The 24,363-nt window shown below is 40.5% G+C and overlaps 1 protein-coding gene across 1 annotated transcript in view; it reads right to left on the reverse strand.

Annotated features, from left to right (window-relative positions):
• Nucleotides 1-3,387: 3,387 nt before the first annotated feature.
• Nucleotides 3,388-24,363, reverse strand: part of SLF2 (SMC5-SMC6 complex localization factor 2) — a 39,376-nt gene continuing 18,400 nt past the window's right edge. Inside the window, exons 12-20 of the mRNA XM_081953871.1 lie at nucleotides 23,136-23,241; nucleotides 22,220-22,396; nucleotides 20,361-20,458; nucleotides 20,168-20,252; nucleotides 18,648-18,770; nucleotides 17,428-17,505; nucleotides 12,064-12,150; nucleotides 10,238-10,306; nucleotides 3,388-9,952 (exon numbers count right to left, since the gene is read on the reverse strand). Of these exons, the coding sequence (XP_081809997.1) occupies nucleotides 9,917-9,952; nucleotides 10,238-10,306; nucleotides 12,064-12,150; nucleotides 17,428-17,505; nucleotides 18,648-18,770; nucleotides 20,168-20,252; nucleotides 20,361-20,458; nucleotides 22,220-22,396; nucleotides 23,136-23,241 (859 nt within the window). The 3' untranslated portion in view covers nucleotides 3,388-9,916. The remainder of the gene's footprint in view (nucleotides 9,953-10,237; nucleotides 10,307-12,063; nucleotides 12,151-17,427; nucleotides 17,506-18,647; nucleotides 18,771-20,167; nucleotides 20,253-20,360; nucleotides 20,459-22,219; nucleotides 22,397-23,135; nucleotides 23,242-24,363) is intronic.

The following is a 24,363-nucleotide window of genomic DNA, read 5'->3' on the forward strand; positions in this document are numbered from 1 at the left end:
ACTGTGGAATAGGCATTTTGGATAGCATAAAATAAACAAACAAGATTAAAGTAATTAAAAAACAAATGGAAAGATGTCTCAGTGGGTGGTAGAAACTTTGGAGAATGTTTTTCTCTGCAGCTTCTAGCAAGATCTGACCCATTTTCAAATTCAGTATTGCTCCCCCCCCCACCTGCCCCACATGTGATTTGTTTTCATTCTGTTCTGTTTTCACTTGCTGATGAATAAATAGTTTGGTCTAGTGCAGGGGTTCCCAAACTTGGCAACTTTAAGACTTGTGGACTTCAACTTCCAGAATTCTCCAGCCAGCTATGCAAGTATTAGCAAGTTTAATGTCCTCTGGTCTAGTGGTTAAGACACCAGGCTAGAAAGCAAGACTTTGAGTCCAAGTACAGCCTTAGCCATGAAAACAAGCTGGGTGTCCTTGGGCCAGTCACTCGCTCAGTCCAGCCCACCTCACAGGGTTGTTGTTGTGGGGAAAATAGGAGGAAAGTAGGTTGATGTGGATATCAAGGATAAGAGCCTTGAATTATTTGTGAAAATAAGAATAGGCAGGATATAAACAAACAGATAAAAAGAATCCCAAAGTAGTTTCTTTCCAACATGCCATTGGATTTGAACAAAACACAAGATAAAACCTTCCGGCATTCTTCCTACCACCTGCCAGCAGTGACCATAGAATACTGAATTTTCTTCTTTGTATTGAAGTAATATGTTCGTGAGTATCAGGGGTGGGTTCCAGCCAGTTCTAAACTCTTCTATAGAAGAGGTTCCAGAAATCTACAGTGCCATTTAGAACCAGTTCCAGCTCCCTCCCTCCACCCGTCTGCACATCATCACGATGAAGAGCGAGAGGAGGAATTCTGGGAGTTGAAGTCCTCAAGTCTTAAAGCTGTCAAGTTTGAACATCCCTGGGGTTTTTTTCCTAAAGGGTTAGGGATGCAAGGGTCTTGTAACTTGACAGCTTTTAAGACTTGGGTGCTTCAAATGCCAGTTTCTCAGCCAACATTTTGGTTGCTAAGCAAGAGCATTGTTAAGTGAGTTTCACCACATTTTACAAGTTGGCCATGCCCACCGTCACATGGCTGGCAAGCCACTCCTACCCAGTCACATGGCTGGCAAGCCACTCCCACAAAGCAGGCCACACCTACAGAAGAGGTTCTAAAAAAATTTGAAACCCACCACTGATGGGTATACAAGTCTTTATTGTAGTATCCATGTATTTGTATGTAGTAGGAAGCAGTAGGCAGACTGTATATATGGTGTGCCCCGAGGCATATATACAGAAGGGAGGAGAGCTTAGAATGGAGCAGACACCAACCTTTGGAGGTACTGCTTAATTGTGTCCCATCTTCCCTTGGGATATTTTCTAGATTTTTTTTTCCTTCTGCAGTCCCCAGCCTAATCTGGCCTATTTCAGTCTTTCTTGAACAGGCTTCTCTCTCCATATTCAATTTACTCCAATACTGTATGATTTAGTGTTCTCATGTTAACAGACAGGTGAAGGACAGAATACTGAGCCTAGAAATTACATAATATCTGCTGCATTCTTTTGGGTTGGAAAGAAAAACGTGACACGATCAACAATACCACCATCTGGTGGCGCCTCACATGCAACACTAGAGCTTTACAACATAAATTGCAAAAGATAAGTGTTAACGTAACAGGTAGTCCTCATTTAGTGACCGTTCATAGTTACAAGTGTGAAGAAAAAAATAACTTTGCAACCAAGGGTTTGTCTTTGAAAGATCAAGAAGGCATGGGGCCAGGTTATTTCGGAACTGCCACTCCCCATTACATCTATCCATCCCATCAGGTTTGTAGGAGGAACTTGCTGCAGATCCAATTCACTAAAGATTTCCATCTGATGGGATCCAGGAGACAGGTCTTCTCTGCTGTGGGACTCACCTTGTGGAACATCACCCCCCTCAAGATGAGGTTGGCTCAGACTCTACTGACTTTTCAAAAATTTCTTATAAACGTGTTTTTCCAGGAAGCCTGGGGATCCCCTGACAATAGGGAGCCCACACATTGGGCGTACATATCATTTATAATATTGGGATGCATTTTTTTTCATTTCCTTTTTTTAAAAAGAATATTTATGTTACACAGCTTTTGTATTATGTTTTAATTGTTGGTTTTATTGTATGCTGCTCATAGTCCCATAGTCACGGGGGGATACTCTAGGCCAAGAGGAGAAAAGGCCACATTGGAAAATTAAAAATCTTTCTGGGCCACCAAGAGATAACTTCTGTGTGGATTAGTTGTTTTATAGCTAGTGGAACCACACCAGCACTGGAGTTGGCAATTGCAATGGTTCTAAATTTACCTTTAAAAAAAAACGTGGACCACACAATGCTTGGTGGACCACCTGTTGTGCAGGCAAAGCAAGATTTTTTGTTGCTCTAGGGCAGGAGTGTCAAACTCTATTTCATTGAGGACCACATCTGCGTTGTGTTTGACCTCGGGTAGGGGGGGAATGTGGCCAGCTCTGTCACTTGTGTTGGGGGTCCCTGTGTCAGCCCGAGTGCTCTGCCAGCAAAAACCTGCTCCCGAGCTCCATTTTTCGGTTGCAACGGCCTCCTGCAACCCTCTGCCAGTGAAAACTGAGCTGAGGAAGAGCGTGCATGGCCCTGCTGAGCTCTATTTTCACTGGCAGAGCCACCACGGGTCGATCCTTTGCTGTTTCCAGGGTGACCCTATGGGCCAGATCTAAGCACCCTGCGGGCTGGATCCAGCCCCTGGGCCTTGAGTTTGACACCCATGCTCTAGGGGGTCAAACTGGCGCCCACAGGCCAGTTTGCATCACATGCAGGCTATGCCCACCCCCGCTCTGCGAAGGGGAAAAACGTCACAATACATCATGTGATGGCAATGTGATGCGAGTTTGACACCCGGTCTCTAGGCAAAACAAAAGTTTAAAGATCTTGGAAAGTAGAGCAGGATTTGAGCTCTGAATAGTTGAGCCATCAGAAACACCCTGTCCAACTTCCCAAACGTTCTTATACAGTAACAGAATAACAGATTAACAGAACTGGAAGGGACTCTGGAGGTCTTCTAGTCCAACCCTCTGCTCAGGCAGGAAACTCTATACCATTTCAGACAAATGGTTGTCCAATCTCTTCTTAAAAGTCTCCAGTGTTGGAGCACCCACAACTTTTGGAGGCAAGTATAAGGAGAGGCTGAGCTCGATCTAAGTTCTCAGTTTCACTTTTATGAATTTGGGGACTGTGTGATTGTTTCATGAGCCATACTGTTGACAATCCAGTACAAAGAATTTAAAAAATGCTGAATCTTATCTTACATAACAATGCAGCATAACTTCTTCCTTTTCAACTTTAGTACATTGCTATTTCCAGCTTTCAACCAGAGTGACTTGATAGTACATTTGTTTTAGAAAGTTTTAATTACATATTACAACAGTACAAACACAAACAAGAAACAGCTTAGTAAAAACAAAATATCTAGCAGCATTAAATAAAAATTAACTGGCTGTATAATTAGAGACATCTATAATTATGCAGGGGAGGGGAGGATCCAAAGCCATGAGGTTTTTTTTTAAAGAAGAAATAACTAGAATAGTTTTGATACTAATAGTCAGATAAATACACTGAAGTCTGATCTAATCATCACTATAAATTCTGCCCATGCATTCGCAAAGAGGCTGAAGGGAAATTATTCACATTTTGCAATCAATATATTAAGCAAGGGTGCATAAGAATCTGAATTGTAGTTTCATTTATATCATTTAAAGTTGCACTAGCTGTTGCAAATACATGAACAGAAAAAAGATGCATCAGATAGAAATCAGGAATAAACCATCAAGAAAGTGTGCAAGAGTCTCACTTGAATTTAGAATCTTCAATGGAACAGCAGTACGCTTCATTTTGCATATGTATGTTTAATTTTTTAAAGTAGTAAGCTAAGCAAAAAGAAACTTAATGTACAATATTTAGAGAGATGGCCTTACCAGAAATCTCACTTGTAGCTGGAAATCATATGTTGATCTCTATTTATGGTCGATTTAAAACAGTGTGTCTCAACCTTGGCAACTTTAAGATATGTGGATCTCAACTCCCAAAATTCCCCAGCCAGCATGCTTAGATACAAATACTTCAATCAGAGTAGTTTTTTTAATATATTCCAATATTCAATTTATGAATCTTTTCCTTAATTTGAATTCTTTATTATATAAAAACAATGATGGAAATATGCCTAGAAGAGAGTACTGAATTGAAGGAATAGCCTCCATTAAAAACCCTCATTTATATACTTCCAGTAGTATATTATTTAGAGAAGTCCTGTTCTCTGTAGTAGCTTGGTCTCCAAATCAGATGGAGAGGCTACAAAACAATTCTGGCAGCTATGCTGGTATATGACTATAATACAAATGTAATTTGAAATTTGGGCAGCTTAAATAAAAAATAAACAGTAAAAAAAAAAGCAAATAAATCCTGTATCCCACTCCCTCTGACACAATCATCACCTATAGGGCTCCTTGCAGTGGTGGGTTCCGTATTCCGTTCCAACCAGTACGGTTGGAACAACCCCAGTGTCACTCACATGGATGCGCGCAGCGCGTGCATGCATTGTACTTGCCTGCGATGCTCTAGCTGCTCAACGCAGCGTTGCACAGGCGCCGTATGTGCCATGCGAGTGCGCGGAAGCACCAAAGACTTAAAGCACAGGTAAGGAGCTTGGGTGGGCGGGTGGGCCCTCCAGAGCACCATACCGGAACGGTACCCAGTGCTCCAAGCAGGATCCGGTATGCCCGTACCGGGGCGTACCGCCTGCAACCCACCACTGGCTCCTTGGAACACTCTACCCAAGACCTGGGCAACAGCCAGGGTTTTAATGACTTGTGGAATACATCAATGCTTATCTTGTAGTTGATTCTGTTATAATCTTGGTGGTTGGGCCCAAAATATACAATTTACTTTTTAGATTACTGTAACAGTATGTAAAAGGTGTCTAGGTATCAATGATTCCCAGCCTGTGATCTTATTATAAAGGTAAAGGTTTTCCCTTTCCAGTCATGTCCAACTGGAAACTAAACTGGATCTTATCATAGGCAAGTCAATAATAGTCTGTGAGCGTTATTACCCTTCCTATGCAGGTGGGTATATTATCATAATTATTTCATTTACTATTTCATGGTAACTTTGGGGTGGGGCGAATGTATGCCAGTGACCTATTTGTGAGTTCTCATGAGGTTTTGGTAATAATGAAGAGGTCCTCACAAAGGAACAGATTGGGATGTTACATTTTTGTTATTTGGTTGCTGAGTTGGGCTGTTGATAGGACCCACTAAAATTAAATTTAATCATATCTTACTGCTGCAGTTCCTAAACTGCATTGCAGCACCCCAGGGTTTATGTTACTACTTAATAAGTGTGATTGTCCTAACAATCCCACAAAGATACTAAGGATGCCCAAGTAAGTTTGAGAACATCATTTTCATTAAATCAATTTACTTGTTCAGCTTTGTCCGGGATCCATTAAGTTAAAATATGCCTGGCTGATTTTTGATTCAGTATGTTATGTACAATTACAAAGTATACAATTATACCTACAAAATACACTACTTTTGAACTTTTAAAAGTATTTTGCATTAAAGTGCAACAATTAGTCTTTGATTTTTATGTCCAAAAGCCTAAATGTATTAATTAGATAAGTTCTAACTTGAAATCAGAATATTATACTAGTCTTTCATAACATGAGTATTATGGGAGTTAAGGTCCAACACACATGAAGATAACAAAGTTAAGATTTTATTGGTTTATGGTTCTCTACTTTTTGGATTAACTTTTCTTAGAATATACATGGCTTTTGAAAACATAAAGCTAGTTCACATACCTAGTTAAAGCAAGAATTAAATACTTTATAACTTAAATTCCATTCAAACAATACATTCATATACTGTATAAATCTCAAGTTGGGTTGTGCAGCCTGAATAAAAAAAAATGCACGTCCAAGACAAAACAAAACAGAATTTTAATATTAGAAGTACCAAGTACTTGGATAGCTGGAGAAGTCTGAGCTATAAATACCATTTTTCAGAGAGATTACGCTTACAGAGTTTGTAAGAACCATACTAACATGCCTGTTGTTTAATATTTAATATAAATGCATATAAACAACTGGAATGAATTAGCCTCAAATGCTGTAAGACCCTACAGTTAAAATGTTATTTTTGCAAAAGGGGGGGTTCTGTCCTCACTATATGTTTTTTTAAGAATATACTAAGGATGACATGTTTCCTATTTACTGTGAATTTTAGAGATGTAATCAGTTAATGTAAATGTTATTCTTGCACTTAGTGGTTAAATTGGAAGTTTCATCTGAGCATTCTTGAAAAACTATAAAAATCATATTTCTTCACGTAATATATAGATATTACAAAATATACATAATGTACATGTGTATTATATATACACATTATATACTATACACAATATACATTGCGATTGAAATGTTATCTCTTTAAAAATTTGGCACAGCGGTTTATTCAAAAGTACACTTTAAGAAAAAAAGTCTCTGTCCAAGCCTTTATGATCATGGAGATATACCAGGCTGTTTCTATTAGGCTAGCTTTCTTCCTAAGGGTTCAGCTCTTGCCAGTTTTTACACTTTCTACAATAGTCTTTAATGCAATCTAAGGTGCTGCAGCCAATAGAATGCAGAGGAAGTGTACAACATCTCATGAGAACAGAAATTATTTCTAATTGCACACAGGAATTATTTGTACCCTAGGCACAGAATGAAGGAAGAATCAATAAAATCTATCCCATCTAAATAATAATAATGATGATGATGATGATGATGACAAATTTGCAACAATGGCAACCAAGATAGGCAAGGTCCTAGAAGATGATGGAATACAACTTGAGAATGAAGAAATGATAAAGGCAGTAAAACCAGAAGAAGGCTACAAGTACTTGGGGATTTTAGAGGCCTCTGACTTAATGCACAATAAAGTCAAGGAATTAACCTCAGCCAAGTACATTCGACGAATTCGCAAGATATTAAAGTCCAAACTGAGTGGAGGAAACATCATAAAAGCCATAAATACCTGGGCTATACCTGTAATTCGATACTCTGCAGGAATAATTGACTGGACCCAGATGGAGTTGGAGAATTTGGACAGAAAAACAAGGAAGCTTATGACAATGAATCATGCTTTGCACTCTAAAAGTGATGTTGACTGATTGTATCTACCAAGAGCAGAGAGTGGTTGAGGAATCCTACAAGTAAAGCAGACTGTGGAAGAAGAAAGACACAGCTTGAATGATTATTACATCCAGAAAAGTGAAGAACTAATGATTGAGGAAGTAAATAAAGGAGGCCTTTTGAAGACAACTAAGTTAAAAGCTGAATATAAGAAAGAAGTAATTGAGAAGTGAGCTGAAAATTGGAAAAGCAAAGCTATGCATGGCCAATACTTGAAAAGTATTGAAGGCAAAGCTGACCAAAAACTAACTTGGAACTGGTTAAGATCAGGAGTACTGAAAAAAGAAACAGAAGGCTTTATTTTGGCAGCTCAAGAACAAGCCTTAGCTACAAACTGCATGAAGGCAAAAATTCAACATGTTGCCACCAATAGCAAATGTCGCCTCTGTAATGAGAAAGATGAGACAGTTGACCACTTGATCAGCGGGGGCAGCAAAATTTCACAAACTGACTACCTACAACGCCATGACTGCGTTGCTAATATTATTCACTGGAAATTGTGCCAAAAGTTTGGATTTGAGTACAGCAAAAACCACTGGGACCATCAGGTTGAAAAGGTTTTAGAAAATGAGAAAGTCAAGATATTGTGGGACTTCAGAATCCAGACTGACAGGCACTTGGCCTACAACACACCTGACATAACAATAATTGAAAAGAAAAAAGTATGGTTCATTGACATTGCAATACCTGGTGATGCACAAATTGAAGATAAACAGCAAGAAAAAAATCACAAAATACCGGGACTTGCAAATTGAGGTTAAGAGACTGTGGAAAAAGAAATCATGTGTTGTCCCAATTGTAATTGGAGCCCTTGGAGCAATACCTAAAGGGCTACCTCGCTATTTGAAAATTCTAAATTTACCTGACTTGAACATTCTGACTCTACAAAAAACCACCCTACTTGGAACAACTTATATCCTCCGTTACCTTAACAGTTCCTAGGTCCTTGGTTAGGACTCGAGCTGTTGAGCTACCAATCAGCCCCAAAGGCTGTGAATCTCCCCAAAGATTAACTACATAATAATAATAATCGCCTTGGGTGCAGTCCCAAAACAACTGGAGCACCACTTGAACACCATAGGCATTGACAAATTTGCCATCAGTCAATTGCAGAAGGCGGCTTTACTTGGAACTGCTTTCATCCTGAGATGATAAGGTAAGGACTCGATAGGTAGACAAAAATGCCAAACCCAGACTGAACATCTGGCTGACTGCAATGGTTAATAATAATATATCCTTACTTATTCCTTCTAAAGTACCATTTTCCATTAAAACTTTATATTGGAATTAATGAAACTCTCGACAGCATTAAAAGTCAGAACCAGATTTACACTTCAGAGGCATAAACCACCATCCATTGAATAAAGATAAAATTCCTGAAAGATTTATCAGTTCTTATTGCAGACTTAGATAATAGCAATTTGTACCATTTATTTTGCCATTTCTTTATTTAACATGACTATCTTGATTTAAATGTAAATATAAAAATGAACTATTTTATGTATACTATTTCTAAAGCATTTAATTTGTATGGCTTCTAAAATTTTATTTACATATATGGAAGTGCAGATTAAAACTGCACACAAACAATATTTACACACACATACATATACATACATTTATATTAATATTAAGACTGAAACTTATGGATGATATATTTTATGTTCATGTCATAAAATAATGCATATAGTTAGTCCCAAGTAATATAAATTAGGGGTCCCCAACCCCTGGGCTGCAGCCCGTTCAAAACTGGGCTGTGGGATAAATGGGCAAGCCCGTGTGTGAGAAGCTCCACTCGCGAGAGCAGATAGCGCTTGCGCTCACGAAGCTCCGCTTGGCTGGAGCTTCCGGAGCGAAACCAAGCATCCTCTGCTCATACAAGTGGAGCTTTGTAGGCAAACAGAAGCAGTTGTGGCGCCAGGCCGCCAAGCTGGAAAGGTTGGAGACCACTGATATAAACAGAGGAATACATGAATTCTGATATAAAAGTTTGACCAAATTATTGCATCAATTTATTAGCATGTGATATTTATGAATACTTGAATGTTAGGTATGAACAACCAGCAATCTTAAACATTTAAACAATATGGACTTGCTATGACTGATTTCACAACCCTTTTATTATAAATATAAAGCTACAGACTATCCAAATTTACTTGAAGGCAAACTCTAACCGAATAAATTCCAACTTGCTTTCCAATTTGTATATGTCTGTATTTTTTGTGTCATCCAACAAATTACTGTTTCTTTCCATTTCAAAAGCTAACATTCGATATGCTAATAATGCAAGTTAAAAGTCACATCCATATAACTGATACTATTGTAAGATCACCAGAGAAGCATTTTCAATACTGAAAACAAATACCAATGATGTTTTTTAAATTCTGCTTCACAGTAGGAATGAAAGAATCATATTTGTTGTAAAAGGGACAAAATAATCCTACCTTGATTTTTTTAAAATGTGTCCATCAAGTTTAGAATGACTTAAAAACCAGATATTATCATCAAGTAGAAAGAAGCAACTTTCTCAATGTTAAATGTGTCTTTTAAAAATACAGTTTACTATAGTTGCTCAATTAAGTAATTGGGGGAGTTAAGTGCACTTTACAAGAATGCCTCTTCTTAGACAATAGTGTAGTCTTCCAATTCATTTTCTTGATCATTTGATCATCCAGTCTCTATTTTTTTATGTATCTGGGACCCAAAAGTCATGGATCTGACCCTATAATAAAAGATTGTCAAAGGAATTAGATGGAAAGATATAAACATTTAAAACAGATTTGAAATACAAAAACTAACTAGTAGAAAACTATTGACATATCAACACAGCTTTAAAATCAACTTAATTGGTCTAAATTCAACAATGCATATCCCTTTACTCCATTCCAGGGTTAGTATACTCTTTCTACTTTTTAAGGGGCAAAAAAAAATCTTTCCAGAAAGTTTTATTTCTATGCCATTATTGATAATATGTAATATTTTTGTATGAAAATATATTATACCGTACCTGAATAAGCTGAGAACTGTGTATCATTTGCTGCCATTTGCTGTATGTTCTAGCAACTAAGTCTTTTACCTAGAGACAGAAAGTTAGGAACTGGTTGGAAGATGAAGTGATGACTATTGCTGCTGGTCTACATTATTTTGGGGTGTTAGGAATATAACAGTACTTACTTTGGAAGAAATAAGGACAGAATTTTATTACAAATTTAAAGAGAGCATTCTACACAAGTAGGACGCAGGGCAAGTCTCGTGCCCAGGACTTTAAGCAAAGTAGCATTTGCAAGTTAACAGAATGTTGCTGGTGTTATGAAGGTAGACCTTGACCTGCAACACTTTAGGTTACGGATGGTGCTGAATGAATGGTGGCTACAACCAGTCCTCAGTGTTCTGGCCATCCCAGCACCCCTGCAATCACATAATTGTGACCTGGGTGCTTGGCAACACATCAGATTTATGACCTGTTACAGTGCCTCATGATCATATGATTGCCATTTGCATCCTTCCTGCTGATCTCCCTAGAAAGTTAATTAGAAAGTCGGCATAGAAGACTGTAAGTTGCTGGGGTAAGTTTTTCCCCCACCGTGCATCTTTCTCCAGCCCCTCTTTGTTCATGCTGCACCAGCCATTCATGCACCCTTCCTGATTATCTCTTTCTCACCATCCCTGGCTTGTACCTCTCATGCACCCTTCATACACCCTTCCCCAACCCTCTCTTGCATTCCTGCATCCCTTCCCAAAGTCCTGTGTTGTGCCTCTCGTACATCCCCCCAAACCCTTGTGTACCTCCCCTGCATCCTGGTACTCTTCCATCCAATAGCAGCCATTTATCTGGCTTGGGACTTGCAACTTCCTGCTAATCATAGCAAGCCAGTAGGAAGTTGCCTTACCTAATAACAATGGGATTTGGTTATCAATGGCAACCAGAACTGCAGGAATTGCCTTCACTAAGCAATATAGTCATACTTTATTATTTAAAGTCGTAACTTATTGTGAAACTCTGGTTCCAATATCTGTCATTAAGTAGAGGACTTCCTGTACCTTGTGAAATTAAGAGTTGCTTCTAATATTCTGGATACATTTCTGTTAAATACCCTTTCCATCAATATTATAGACCAGCAATGGCTAACCTTTTACATCACCATGTGCTGACCTGTGTGCCGGAAATTGCACGCAAAACCATCCCGCCTGGACTGCGCAGCCTCCCTGGCCTTTGTATGCACAGGAGCGCCAAATTCTGAAAGAGCAGCATTCTGTCATGCATCCATGCGCTGGCACCCGAACTTCCAGTTTCCGGCACGAGCCCGATGAGCAGCTGGCCGTCACACATGTGCATGACAGAAGCCTGGAAGTTTGGGTACCAGCATTCACATGCGCACCAGAACGCTGCTCTTCCGGGTTTCGGTGCTCTCACATGCATGAAGTCCAACTGACTGGCGAGCGTGTGTGCACAGGAACACAGAAGGAGCCAGCGAGGCCACTCATGTCGCGCGGGATGGCTCTGCATGCTGCTTCAGGCACGCGTGCCATAGGATCATCACCATGGTGATTGACCATAAATGGAACCAGTAACACAATGTTCTAATACAAAGGTATGTTCCCCCCCCCCCTCACATTTGGATGAGATAGAAGGAAACTATTTGCAAACTTGTCTTCTCAGAATTCTCAGAAAGTAGGAACTGGTACAAAGACTTCAGAGCCCAGAGTTAAGAACGATCAAACAATGTGTTTGCTCTGATCAAGGTAAATTGTTATAATGGTAAAGAGGAATTTTAAAAGACAAGAGGATATAATGCATATCTTCCAGGATGAGAAAAGAAATGGCAAACTCACCTTAGTTCTGTAAAGCAGTCTGACGTCTTCCCTAATATCACACTTTACATGTTTTTCTAGGGTGCTACAGAGTTTCAACAGCCATTTCTAAAAGGACATTAAAGATTTAGTTAGATTATTTCAAACAATTGTTGTTATGGTTTGTAAGTGTAAATAATATTAATATTTTGTCCAAAATTTGTAAAGCTGCAGTATATTTCACATTTTTAGTGCTTTGTAATGTAATCATGTCAGAGATGATTACAAATTACTTAGGAATTTCTATTGTCTTTCCACTTCTAAAAATCCCCAACCCTAAATGGCTTAGAAGTTGGCTGGGTAAACAACTGTCTACCCCAATACAGGTAACCCGCAATGCACAACCACAATGAGCCCAAACTTTCTGTTGCTAAGAAAGTATGTTGCCAGTTGTTAAGTGAATCGCCTCAACTGTTAAATTAGTAACTTAACTGGTTGTTAAGTGAACTTGGCTTCCCCATTGACTCTACTTGTCAGAAGGTCGCAAAGTGATCACATGACACCAGGACACTGTAACCATCATAAACACATGCCAGTTTCCAGGCATCTGAGTTTTGATCATGTGACCACAGGGATGCTGCAATGATTGTGTGAAAGAAGTTGTAAGTCACTTTTTTCAGTGCTGTTGTAACTCTGAATGGTCACTAAACAAATGGTTGAGGACTAACTTGCACCTATCAGACTGGACATTGTAGTTGAGTTCTCTTATATTACTCATAAAGTATAGGATGTACTACTTTTGGAACTGTGTTCCTATCTGCCCACATAAGGAAAGGAGTCAAGAATTTCTGCAGGCTTCTTCTGTTTTGAGCTGATATATTGTGGTGTTAGTCATTTATGATATATGACTTTTCCATCACAGTGGAAGCAAAAATAAATTGAAATAATATTGATAAATATTAACAGTAAATAACTTCCTGACAAATTGACCATGGCTTACCTGAAGGGTCGTTCTCTGTGTGCTGCAGGAGAGTCCAAGCATGGGTTAAATTAGTCTGGTTGCCCAAGGACTGAGTTCAAATTCCTTGGCCATGCCTCCTGCTCCTCCTTACGGCTAGTTTTTTAACGATTCCTGGAACCGGAAGGTACGCTGAGATGGCGTGGAGATCATCTGGTGTCCCCGAACCCTGGGCCCGCGTGGTATTTGGGCGGGGTTGGACTCTCCCACAGCGCACAGAGAACGACCCTTCAGGTAAGCCAATGGTCATTCTACTGTGTGCTGCTTGGAGAGTCCAAGCATGGGATATACCCAAGTTAACTGTCCCCAGGGTGGGTAGAAGATGAGGCCAAGGGTCCGGCCGCAGTATGAACTTGCTGCAGCACCCGCCTGCGAAATGAAGCCTTGGTCGAGGCAAACATATCCAATTTATAGTTCCAGACAAACAGTGAGGGGGATGACCACGTTACCGCTCTGCCAATGTCCTCTATGTTCGTCTGGGTTGCCCAGGCTGCTGTCATTGAAGCACTCCTTGTGGAGTGGGCAGTGATGTTGCGTGAAACTGCTCTGGACTGATGCTAGTCTCACCGGCCTCCTTCTGAGGTCTGCTGCCACAACTGAGAGTTTTGGTGAAGGCCCTGGGTGCTGACGACAGGCCGAAGGGCATGGTCCTGTATTGATAGTGTCGGCCCGCCTAGAAGAGCCTCAGGAATCTTCAATGATGGGGCCGAATTGGTATGTGTAAGTATGCCTCTTTTAGGTCTACCAATGTGAGTAGATCCCCGTGCCTTATCCCTACAAGAATGGTTTGCAGGGACTACATTTTGAACTTCCTGTACGTTACGTGGTAGTTGAGGTTCTTCAGATCTAATATTGCTTTCCACCCCACCCACCCAACCCACCCCGAGCTCTTTGGCACCAGGAATAGGATGGAGTAAAATCCCCTCCGTTCCTCCTCTACTGGTACTGGCTCTATGGCGTTGATTTCCAGGAGATGTTGGATTTCCTTGTGCATGAGCTCTCTCTTGGTTGGGCAGGAGGGAGTGGGGCAGCAAATGAAGTTCCTCAGGGAAAGGGAAATGAACCCGAAGGTGAGGCCCTGCTTCACCATCTGTAGAACCCAAGAGTCCGACGTGGTGAGTTCCCATTGTTTGGAAAACTGCTGAAGACGCCCCCCGATGGGAGACAGACAGTGCTGGTCATTTGGTCTTACAGAAGGGCCTCTGGGAGGCTCCTCCTCGGCTATTTCTACGGTAGGGATACTGTTGCTTGCCTCTATCTCGAAAGGACTGCCTGTCCTGAGACCTACGTATCGGAAGATTGGGAATATGGTCTGTGAAATGTTGAGGCGTTGAAGGAGGCCTCAGACGTCCGAAAGGATTGCCTCCTAAAGGTTGGGTCTTCCTCTCCTGCTTCTTGGTACTGGTGGGAAGAACCTTTCTCTTATCCTTAGATTCAACCAACACCGAATCCAAGGTCTAGCCCAAATAGCTTGTCACCTTTAAAGGGAGCAGCGGCCAATTTCCACTTTGATTTCATATCTACTTGCCAATAGCGAAGCCAAAGGAGGCGTCGAGATGTTACATTAGACGCCAGCGCCCTGGAAGCAAATTTAGCCACATTTAACGAGGCGTCAGCTGAATACTGGGCTGCTGCAATAATCTTATTCATGTCTTGACGGAGACGTGTGTCCTCTGCAGGCAATTTAGCCTGTAGTTCTTCAACCAAAGGATGGAAGCCCTTATTAAAAAAGGAGGCAGAAGTAGAGGCCTTAGTGGCCCAGACTGTTGCTTGGTGTGTTTTGTGGCAAGCCTTTTCCGCCTTCCTATCCTCTGACTTGAGGCCCTCCATAAGGTCAGCCGGAAGAACCGAATTAGATGTCAAGGAGGCCACAGGAGGATCTACAGGGGGTAATTTGAGAACATTTTCCAAAGTCACCTCCACTGAATAGTCTCTTGTCCTCTCCACTAGGCGTGGCCAGGGAGCCCAGCTGGGACCATTGGTGTTGCACCATGTCCATAAAAAGTTCAGGCACAAGATCCTGGGCCGGAGCCTGCTTTTTTAACATGCTGTCCCTGGGATTAGGAGCATCTGCTCCGGAGGTTCCCTGTCCTGTCTGAGGGGACATGCCAAGCTGCATGATGGCTTATGCCCTATGCAAAATGGACCTGAAGGTATTGGGTTTGAATAACCCTGAGAATGCAGGGGTGTCTGGAGGAAGATCTTCATCCTCAGACAGTTCCTGGTCATCCTGATCCTGCTCATCCCCTACAGAAACCTCGCTGTTGGCAGAAGATTCCAGGGATGGGTGCCTCACCCTGCGCGTGGAGACCCCAGGGTCCTTCCTGTTCCCGTCTTCTAATTGGCTATCCTTGCGCTGAAGTCCTTCAGCTTTGCCTTGAGAAATTGCATGTGCAATCACCTCCTGCACTTCAGAAGAAAGCACTAGGCCTCTATTCTCCCTGAAGCGATGCCTAGCCCGAGGAGCGGTGGGGGAGAAGACTCTGGGCCTGAAAGCCTAGGAGGAGACTCAGGAGGGGAGCCTGGCTACGACTGAAAAGAATGGCCTTGAGATCTGGGGCCCACCCCTGAGTTGTCAGGGGACAAATCTAGGTCCTCCTCTAACACCTGCAGAGGGTCTGGGCGATTAACTGGGGAGAGATCCCCCTCCTCCTGAAGCCCAGCAGATCTGTCCTGTCGCTGGGCCTTTGGGGCTGCTTCTACTGAGGCCTTGTCCTTGCCAGCCATCCTGCTCTTCCCTTTGGCCTTGCCCCTGGTGTTGGCCCCAGGCGGGCCAGAATTACCGTGTCCTGAAGGCTCCGGCTGCTCCGATGTAGTGGTAGGCATCCTGTAGGCTCAGATGGATTTACCAGTTGGAGCCCTCTCACAGCAGCCAATAGGGAGGAAACAGCGCCAAAGCATGCCTAGGAAGGTGCAGCCGCGTGGTCTCCAAGCCTCGGCTGGTTTCACTTTCGCCGCTATTGGAGGCAGAGGCTGCACAGTAATGTCTGATGCAGAGGTGGAGGATCCAAGGAATGACCATGTGGTGGCCAAAACAACGTGGCCGCCCAGAAACAAAATTTAAGGCTTGGGTGGTAGCGGCGCTGCCGGCAACCCGGACAATGGCCACACACCACCTGGCAGCAATGCTCCAGGAGCAAGCAGCGCAGACAGGTGTCTCCAACAAAAGCGTGCAAAAGTGAAGGCTTACGATTGGCTGCCACGCAGAGGGGGGTGAATCCAAAATGGGCAGCCGCAGCAGCCGCAAAAAGGATAAAAGCCTCCCAAGTCAGCTAGTTTAAATTTTGAGCAGGGGAAGCTGTCCGCGGTGCCAGACACCTGCAGCAACCCTCAGCTAATCAAGCCTCCCCGCTTAAGGCACGGAGGCAATCACCGTCACCGTCCCCCCCAACAGCTTGCTCCTCACTCTCTCACCTCTGTAGCTCGATCCGATGCAGTCAAATAAAGGGGAAAAAATACACACAAAGAAAATAACAAGTTAAAACAATAAACCTGTGCTCAATTTGGAGAGTCCAAGCCGAATTAAATCAAAACAGCTGGAGTTCACTTAAATTCATCTTGAATGGGCCAGACTGAGTTAAAAAACTGGCCTTAAGGAGGAACAGGAGGCGTGGCCAAAGAATTTGAACTCAGTCCTTGGCCAACCAGACTAATTTAACCCATGCTTGGACTCTCCAAGCAGCGCACAGGAGATTATTTAAACTTTTCAAGCCACAGGAAATATTTCTCCCAAACCTAAAACCTGAAATCAGACAGACTTGGAGAAAAGCAAGTAACAAAACATCTGAAAGGGACACAACCCGATATATGGGAGCATCTAAGAGGCACTTCATTATGGATTATTAAAGCAGCCATATCATTTCCAAAGCTACCATAGCTGCATTAGAAATTGTGGGCTCCTTTTATGTTCTCTGAACATGGTTGTTTGTTTGTAGACATTTCATTAGGCAACTAGGTAACATAATCAGTGATAGTGAGTATGGAGTACAGAATAGAAGATCAGTGACTGCAGTCTGATACTTCACTATTATATTTTTATGAAAGTATGAAGAAGTATCAACAAGTGATTTAATTCAAGTGCTAAAATGGATTGCAATTATGACCATATTTTAAGTACTCCATATACAATATTAGCTGGAGATCCATAACCGGATCTTCACCAATTTTCATAAAGAAGCTTTTATACAAGTCATTTTTTTCTTAATAAAGTACTGTCTAGGGAAACTTCAGCGTTAAAGATTATAGCTGCATGTATGAAATGGGAACCTGTTATTTATATGAATAATAGAACAGTGGTCAAAATTCATTGATTTCCAACCCCCAGTACATGTATGTTCATGAAAAAAAACGTGTACATGTTAGTGAAAGAATTTGAGCAAATTACTTACTCTTTGATTGGAACTTGTACGCTCGAAATTACTAGCTTCCCTAACCAGGTGAAGGAGGACGTAAGTCAGATAATAGGCCTAGAAAAAAAAATCAGGCAACATTTAGTAAAAATTGTTACTTAAAAGGCTACCAAGTTTCTGGGACTAAGAAACCCAACAGGCTTTTTTTAGGTAGTTCAGCTTTTGAAGTGCTTCATAAGGCTTACACACTACCCAGACATTTCTCTCTTATTGCACATTCAACATCCATTAGACTTGAAAGCTATCAGTGACAATTGTATGGGGAAACATAATTGTATGTCAAACTCTCAACCATCTGCAAATAGCGTAAGAAAATTTATGTTCTTAAAACATGTTTAAAAAATACAGGTAATCTTCGACTGACTACGAATCTTTTAGTGATTGTTACAACGGCACTGAAAAAAGTGTCTTTATGACCAGTTGTAACCATTGCAGCATCTCCATGATCATGTGATCAAAATTTAGGTACTTGTCCACTGGCATGTATTTATGACCGTTGCAGTGTCCTAGGGTCATTTGATCATTTCTAACTTTCCCAGCTGGCTTCCCACAAGCAAAATCAATGGCCAGACTCACTTAACAATCACATGATTTACTTAACAACTGTCTCACTTAGCAACCGGAATTTTAGATTCAATAGTGGTCATACGTCAAGGATTACCTGTATGTTTATATTTAAAAAAAGAAGAAATTCATTTTAAAAAAGCCTGTGGGTTCCCACCCTATTCCCACCCACTCTGCTCCTTGCATATTGGGAGTTACATGTCAGACTCTTTGGCAGTTGCCAAAGTTCTCAAATGGAGAATAATCTTTTTCCCAAACATGAATCACACAGAGTTTTCTTAACAGGGGTTACAAGAATCAGAACTAAACAATATATCTCCCCCACCCCCCTCCTCTCTCCACACACACGAAACAATCTTTTCCGGTAAATAAAAGAGGAACTAAGAAACTTCTTGATTAACCATGATCCGAGAACTTCGCTTTTAATATCAACACTTATACATCACTCCTTTTCAGTGAAGGAATTTTCTCAAATTGAGTCCATTAACATTACCCATATTCACTCTGCTGCACATAGAATAGCAACTTGGTTCTGTGACCTCGTGAAACATGAGCATCTCCAATATCACCAAGAAACACAAACACAGTTTAGACAGCATATCTTGTCTAACTCTACTTTAAAAAAAACATATTACCTGGTGCTCAGATTCAGAATGAAAAGGCTCTGTAACACCATCATGATGACCTGAAGTTTCTGACAGCCTCTTTAACAGACCTGAAGGTTTCATCTTCACTAGCTCCTTACACAGAAGTGACATCTATTGGGAGATTAGAGTGCAATACGGTTCACATTATGGGGTTTCTTCAACCTTGAGAAGAATGATCTTAAATCATTTTAGAAACTAAAACACTGCAGCAGCAGGGGTAGGAGGCAGTTTCCTCAAAATCTTTATGCATGCAGCTTCTGAAACTCTGATGCCAGGAATAAAATAGGAGGGACTATCACAGCAAGAGGAATCAAGCTCTATCAAAAAGAGCAGCTCTGAACTAAAATAAAGTAGATGAAGATTATAATTCCCTTCATCTAAATTCTGAAAACATCCAGAGGATACATTAGAATTTAAACACCAACCTTGAACAAACTATGTTTACAAGTTTAAATAAAAAAGAATCAAAAAATATAGTGCTGGGGCCATATTTAGTCAAGGAATTTGGATGCAGCTGACAATGTCTCTTCCACTTGGTAACTAATCTCCCCCTTAACACTGCTGTCCTTGACATTTTCCTGTTTATTTCTCTTTAGCTTACTTTCTGTTTCTACCATCTCCATTGTTTTGTCTAGGTCTAGTTCCTCTATCTGTTCCCTGATTATTTTTGTGTGTGCCTAAATTGCTGACTTGCCTTTCTCCATAATCTCTGCCTTTTGCAAAGACCCATTCTAAATGCTGTGCCTTCTTATATCTTGCACTCATTCTACATAATAGCATAATAAGCTGCAGCTTTGGGGAGGACTTGTGCTGCAGCAGTGAATATAGAATGGAGTCCATAATACCGAGGATAGGAAAAATTAAACAATTAGAAAATTAAAATAATGAATATAAATAAAATATATTATGTAGAATATAAAAAAATAAAATGATGTCTCATCCATTTTCTGGTGTAACTTTCAATTTGCTATGCAATAGTGCAGTGTTTCTCAACCTTGACCACTTGAAGATGTCTGGACTTCAAGTCCCAGAATTCCCCAGCAGCTGGCTGGGGAATTCTGGGAGTTGAAGTCCAGACATCTTCAAGTTGCCAAGGTTGAGAAACACTGCAATAGTGGGTGCAGCTCTCAAGTACATGAGGGCTGCACACCACTAAAAGAGAAGTAATTTTTTTACAAAGAAATGGAAGGAACATGAATTAGCAGGATGGTGAGATTACTAATGTGAATTTATGCTCTGCTTATTAGATCCATGCACTGATTCAACCCTGAGCTGTAGACTAACCTAGGAAGTTTTTAAAAAAACATCCAGAAGGCGGCCAACTAAACTACCCCCATAGCATGCCAAGAAGGCTACATGCTCATTTTTAAGCAACTGAGTTAGATTCCTAGAAGACTTACACAAACACAGTCAAATTCAAAAAATATAATTAAAAAAGCTCCCTTCACTGAGAAAACAAATCTTAAGTCTAGCAAACTATTGTTCTAATGAAAGAATATATACTCTACCTGATGGTCATAACTTCTGGGTATTTTCACATGGCTTTTAAGAAGTTTTGAGATTATTACCAAGCTAAGATGTCGTCTTATTTGTCTAGAAGAATAAAATTAACATAAACATAAATATGTGAGTGATTATAATTTGGCGCTTTTGGTATGAATTCTGATAGGCATACTAAGTGGTATTGTCTTAAAAGTTTACCTTCCACGAATTGTCCAATTGGGGATAAACTGAACAAGCCACAACAGATTATGATGGTGGTTGGATAGACAACTTATTGCCAAGGATAATTGGGGCATCTTTTTAAAAGAGAAAGACAAATTTGTTAATAGAATTTGAAAGCAATTGCTAAATTCCGTATCAGTATGTATCCAATTGTTAGACAATACATATAAATATTTATTATATTTAAAGACTATTCATAGCATGTGATTGATAGGTATTGGCTTATTACATTAATATTTCTTAATATTTCACATTTATTGAAAAGACAAAATATGACTATCAGAACCACAGCTTAAAATGCTCCCTTTATGCAAAAATATTTCCATTTAAGGCATCTAACAGCAGTTACTGATAAGTGGTTTTAGTATATTTTATTAGATATATCAGTTCATAATTAATTAAACCCACTGACTATATTTGCACTTAACATCAAACTAGACTTTTAAACATCTTTTGTAAATGACAAAATAATTATAGCTTTTATAGATCATTTCTAGGTTTTTTCATTATTAAACAGAAACCCAATCTGCATAACACTTTTAAAATTATTTTTAATACAAAAAATAAATTGTGGTTTCTTTTGGGCAGGTTTGCCCACTGTGGTAACACAAAGTGAGCAGGTAGTATATACATATGCATTAGAGCATATACCGTATTTTTCGGAGTATAAGACACACCTTTTAAAATCTGGGTGTGTCTTATACACTGAATGCAGCATTTTTTTTGCCTCCCGAAGCCCCACCCCTTCATCAAAATGGCCGTGCATACCCCCATGGAAGCTTTCAGAGAGTTCCTGGAGGCTGGGAAGGGCTGAAATTAGCAAAAAATGGGCCGTTGTTTGCCCCCCCCAGAAGCACTCTATAAGCCTCCATAAGGCTATTTTTTGATAAAAAACGGGCCGGTTTTTGTTAGTTTTTAGCCCCCCCCCCCAGCACACTGCAAGCCCCCCCAAGGCTATTCATGCCTTTTATTTGAAAAATAACAGGGCATTTTGGGGAGGTTTGCAGAGTGCAGAAAGTTTTTTTTTTCCTTTTGGAAAGTTCTTTAACTGATTGATAAAAATTACGTTGATCAAGTGCTGTGCCAGCAGAAACAAAATCTTAGGTGCTCCAGCAATTTCCTTCTCCAGCACATGGATAAATACACCTAGAAACATCTACCTACCTACCTACTCTATCTCCCCCCCCCAGTACCTACTGTATTTCTCTCTCTCTCTCTCTCTTTCTATTCCGCTACCTACCAACCTACCTACTCCCTCTCTCCCCCTACCAATCTACTGTACTTCTCTGTCTCTTTCTATTTCTCTCTCTATCCATCTCCCTACCTACCTACTGTATTTCTCTCTCTCCCCCTCTATCTACTACTCTTTCTCTCCCTCTCCCTACTGTATTTCTCTCTCCCCCTCTACCTACCAACCTACCTACTCTCTCCCTCTCCCTACCTACCTACCTACTGTATTTCTCAATCTCTTTCTATTTCTCTCTCTATCCCTCTCCCTATCTACCTACACTTTCTCGCCCCCTACCTACTGTATTTCTCTCTCTATTTCTCCCTCTCTTTCCCTTTATCTACCTACCTACCTAGCTACTCACTCTCTCTCCCTACCTACCTACTGTATTTCTCTCTTTCTCTCCCTCTCTATCCCACTATCTACCTACCTACTTTTTTTTTTAATTTGCCTCTTCAAAACCTTGGTGCATCTTATACTCCGGTGCGCCTTATACTCCGTTTAATACGGTAATTTATAGAAAGCTTACGGTAATTGATGCTGAGTTTTTATAATGTTAAAAATTGGATCTTTCAAAAATGCATTCAATTAGCAGAAATTAAGTTACCTCATTATCCCAGTTTCTGACACTTTCAAGCAATTTTATAATAAGGCACTCCAAGTCTACTAGTGGAAATTGCTTCAGTTCTGTTTCCAAACTTAATTTAAATAGTAGCAGTAGCAATATAAATATTTCTCTGTCTGTGTAACATTCTGGACACACATTTATACACAGTCGTAGAAACTTAAGGAAAGGAAAAGAGAGATAATGACTTCAAATATTTTCAGCAATATTAATTTTCAATTTCAAAAGCAGTTGTCAGGCCTGCAGCCACATTCCTTTTGGATCTTTGGCCTGCCACACTTTCTATTATTCTACTATGCCTTTTCTATTGTGGGAAAATGGGAGGGGGGATTGTACGGTGTTAGATGCTATGTAGCCAAAATAAAATTCCTTTCTAGAAAACCAAGGTCATCCTTTGTCTACACCTCTGCACCTGATGGGTGGAACTGCCAGCTTGGCAGTGGAAGATTAGACCATGTGATGGACTTGTGGGTGTGGGGGCAAGATCAATGGGGTGGGGTAAACCGGGAAGCTTTCAGATTCGGCTTTTCCCAGATGTACCAACATGACTCTTAATAAATTGGAACGTTGAGCAATACTTTGCCTTGGACTCTGATTTAATTTTGGATGCTATTTGGAACCCTGACAGCAGTATTTGTGTGTGTACATTCTGAATGTATCCTTGATTCTAGTGAACTTTTTAAAGATAGCAATATATTATATAAAGGATTAAAAAAAACCTTTAACATTTTATTATATTAAATTCTTGTTAATTTTCTCTATCTTAGGAAAATGTTTCCCTGTGCATCTTGAACTACTTTTGCAAGGAAAATTCCAGCTACTACTAACGATTTTCAGTTGAAGAGGCCATATTCTTATACTCAACAGAGGACTTTTAAAAGCAAAACACCATTCTTACCTTTGTTATATTGCAAAGATTGCTCTCTATTAGAAGAAAGAAAGCTGTTGGGTTTATACAGATGTCTCTTTTTGATTGGTTATTCACAGTTACATGCATTCTAGACCTGGTTAAAAAATAAAGTCTTGTTTCCATACAGTTTATTACGTATTTTAAATTACATATATTCATTTCCACATGTAATCTATTATTTTTATTTTTATTTATTTCTTGGATTTCTAGACTGCCCCCTCTCCCAAAAAGGGATAACCTAGAAAGAACATTCTATATTTTAAAATTTCAAAACTAATAATTTTATTGCATAATGTGGTAGGTAGGAGGACCATACTGTAACAAGTCTCAGAGCCATGGCAATCTGAGTTTTAGTAAAATCGCAAAAACAAAGGCTTAAGTCAGGATTGTTCAATCTTTTGTCTTGCCTGAGCTGACAGAAGGGGAATTTTGCGTCTGTGTGTACACACCCCAGAAGTGGGGGTTTTTTTTTCAGCACAAAGCTCATAATTGGACTTTGACTGACATGCTGGGAAACACACTACTAAAAGTAGGGTGGGCCAGGACCAATGTTCCCTCTAACTTTTTTTTCAGTGTGAGCAGAAAAGTATAGTGTTTGAGCGGCACATTTTTATGCCTGAGCACCTGATTTTTTTTCACAAATGTCACCTAAGACAACAACGAAATCAGTATTATTTGAAACTCAAAGTTATGTTTCTTCAAGGTATTCGCTTAATTAAAAGTGTTATATAATGTCAGTATCACTTAACAACGCTCCTGCTTAGCAACCAAAATGTTTGCTTAGGAACTCTGGCATTTGAAGCACGCAAGTCTTAAAGCTGTCAAGTTACAAGACCCTTGCACCCCTAACCCTTTAGGAAAAAAAACCCCCAGGGGTCTTCAAACCTGACAGCTTTAAGACTTGTGGACTTCAACTCCCAGAATTCCTCCTCCAGTCATGTTGGCTCAGGAACTCTGGCATTGAAGTGTGCAAGTCTTAAAGCTGTCAAGTTGCAAGACCCTTTGCACCCCTAACCCTTTAGGAAAAAAAAAACCCAGGCGTCTTCAAACCTGACAGCTTTAAGACTTATGGACTTCAACTCCCAGAATTCCTCCTCCAGTCATGTTGCGGCAACGTCATCTGCGTGGATCCATCTTCGGCTTTTTTCACAGGGGGCAGGGCTGCTGCTGAAGATGCCGACGACGAGCCCCTGCCGCGACCAGAATAACAGCTGCA

The sequence above is a fragment of the Natrix helvetica genome, assembly GCF_964273705.1.
Source record: "Natrix helvetica genome assembly, chromosome: 5".
Lineage (NCBI taxonomy): Eukaryota > Metazoa > Chordata > Lepidosauria > Squamata > Natricidae > Natrix > Natrix helvetica.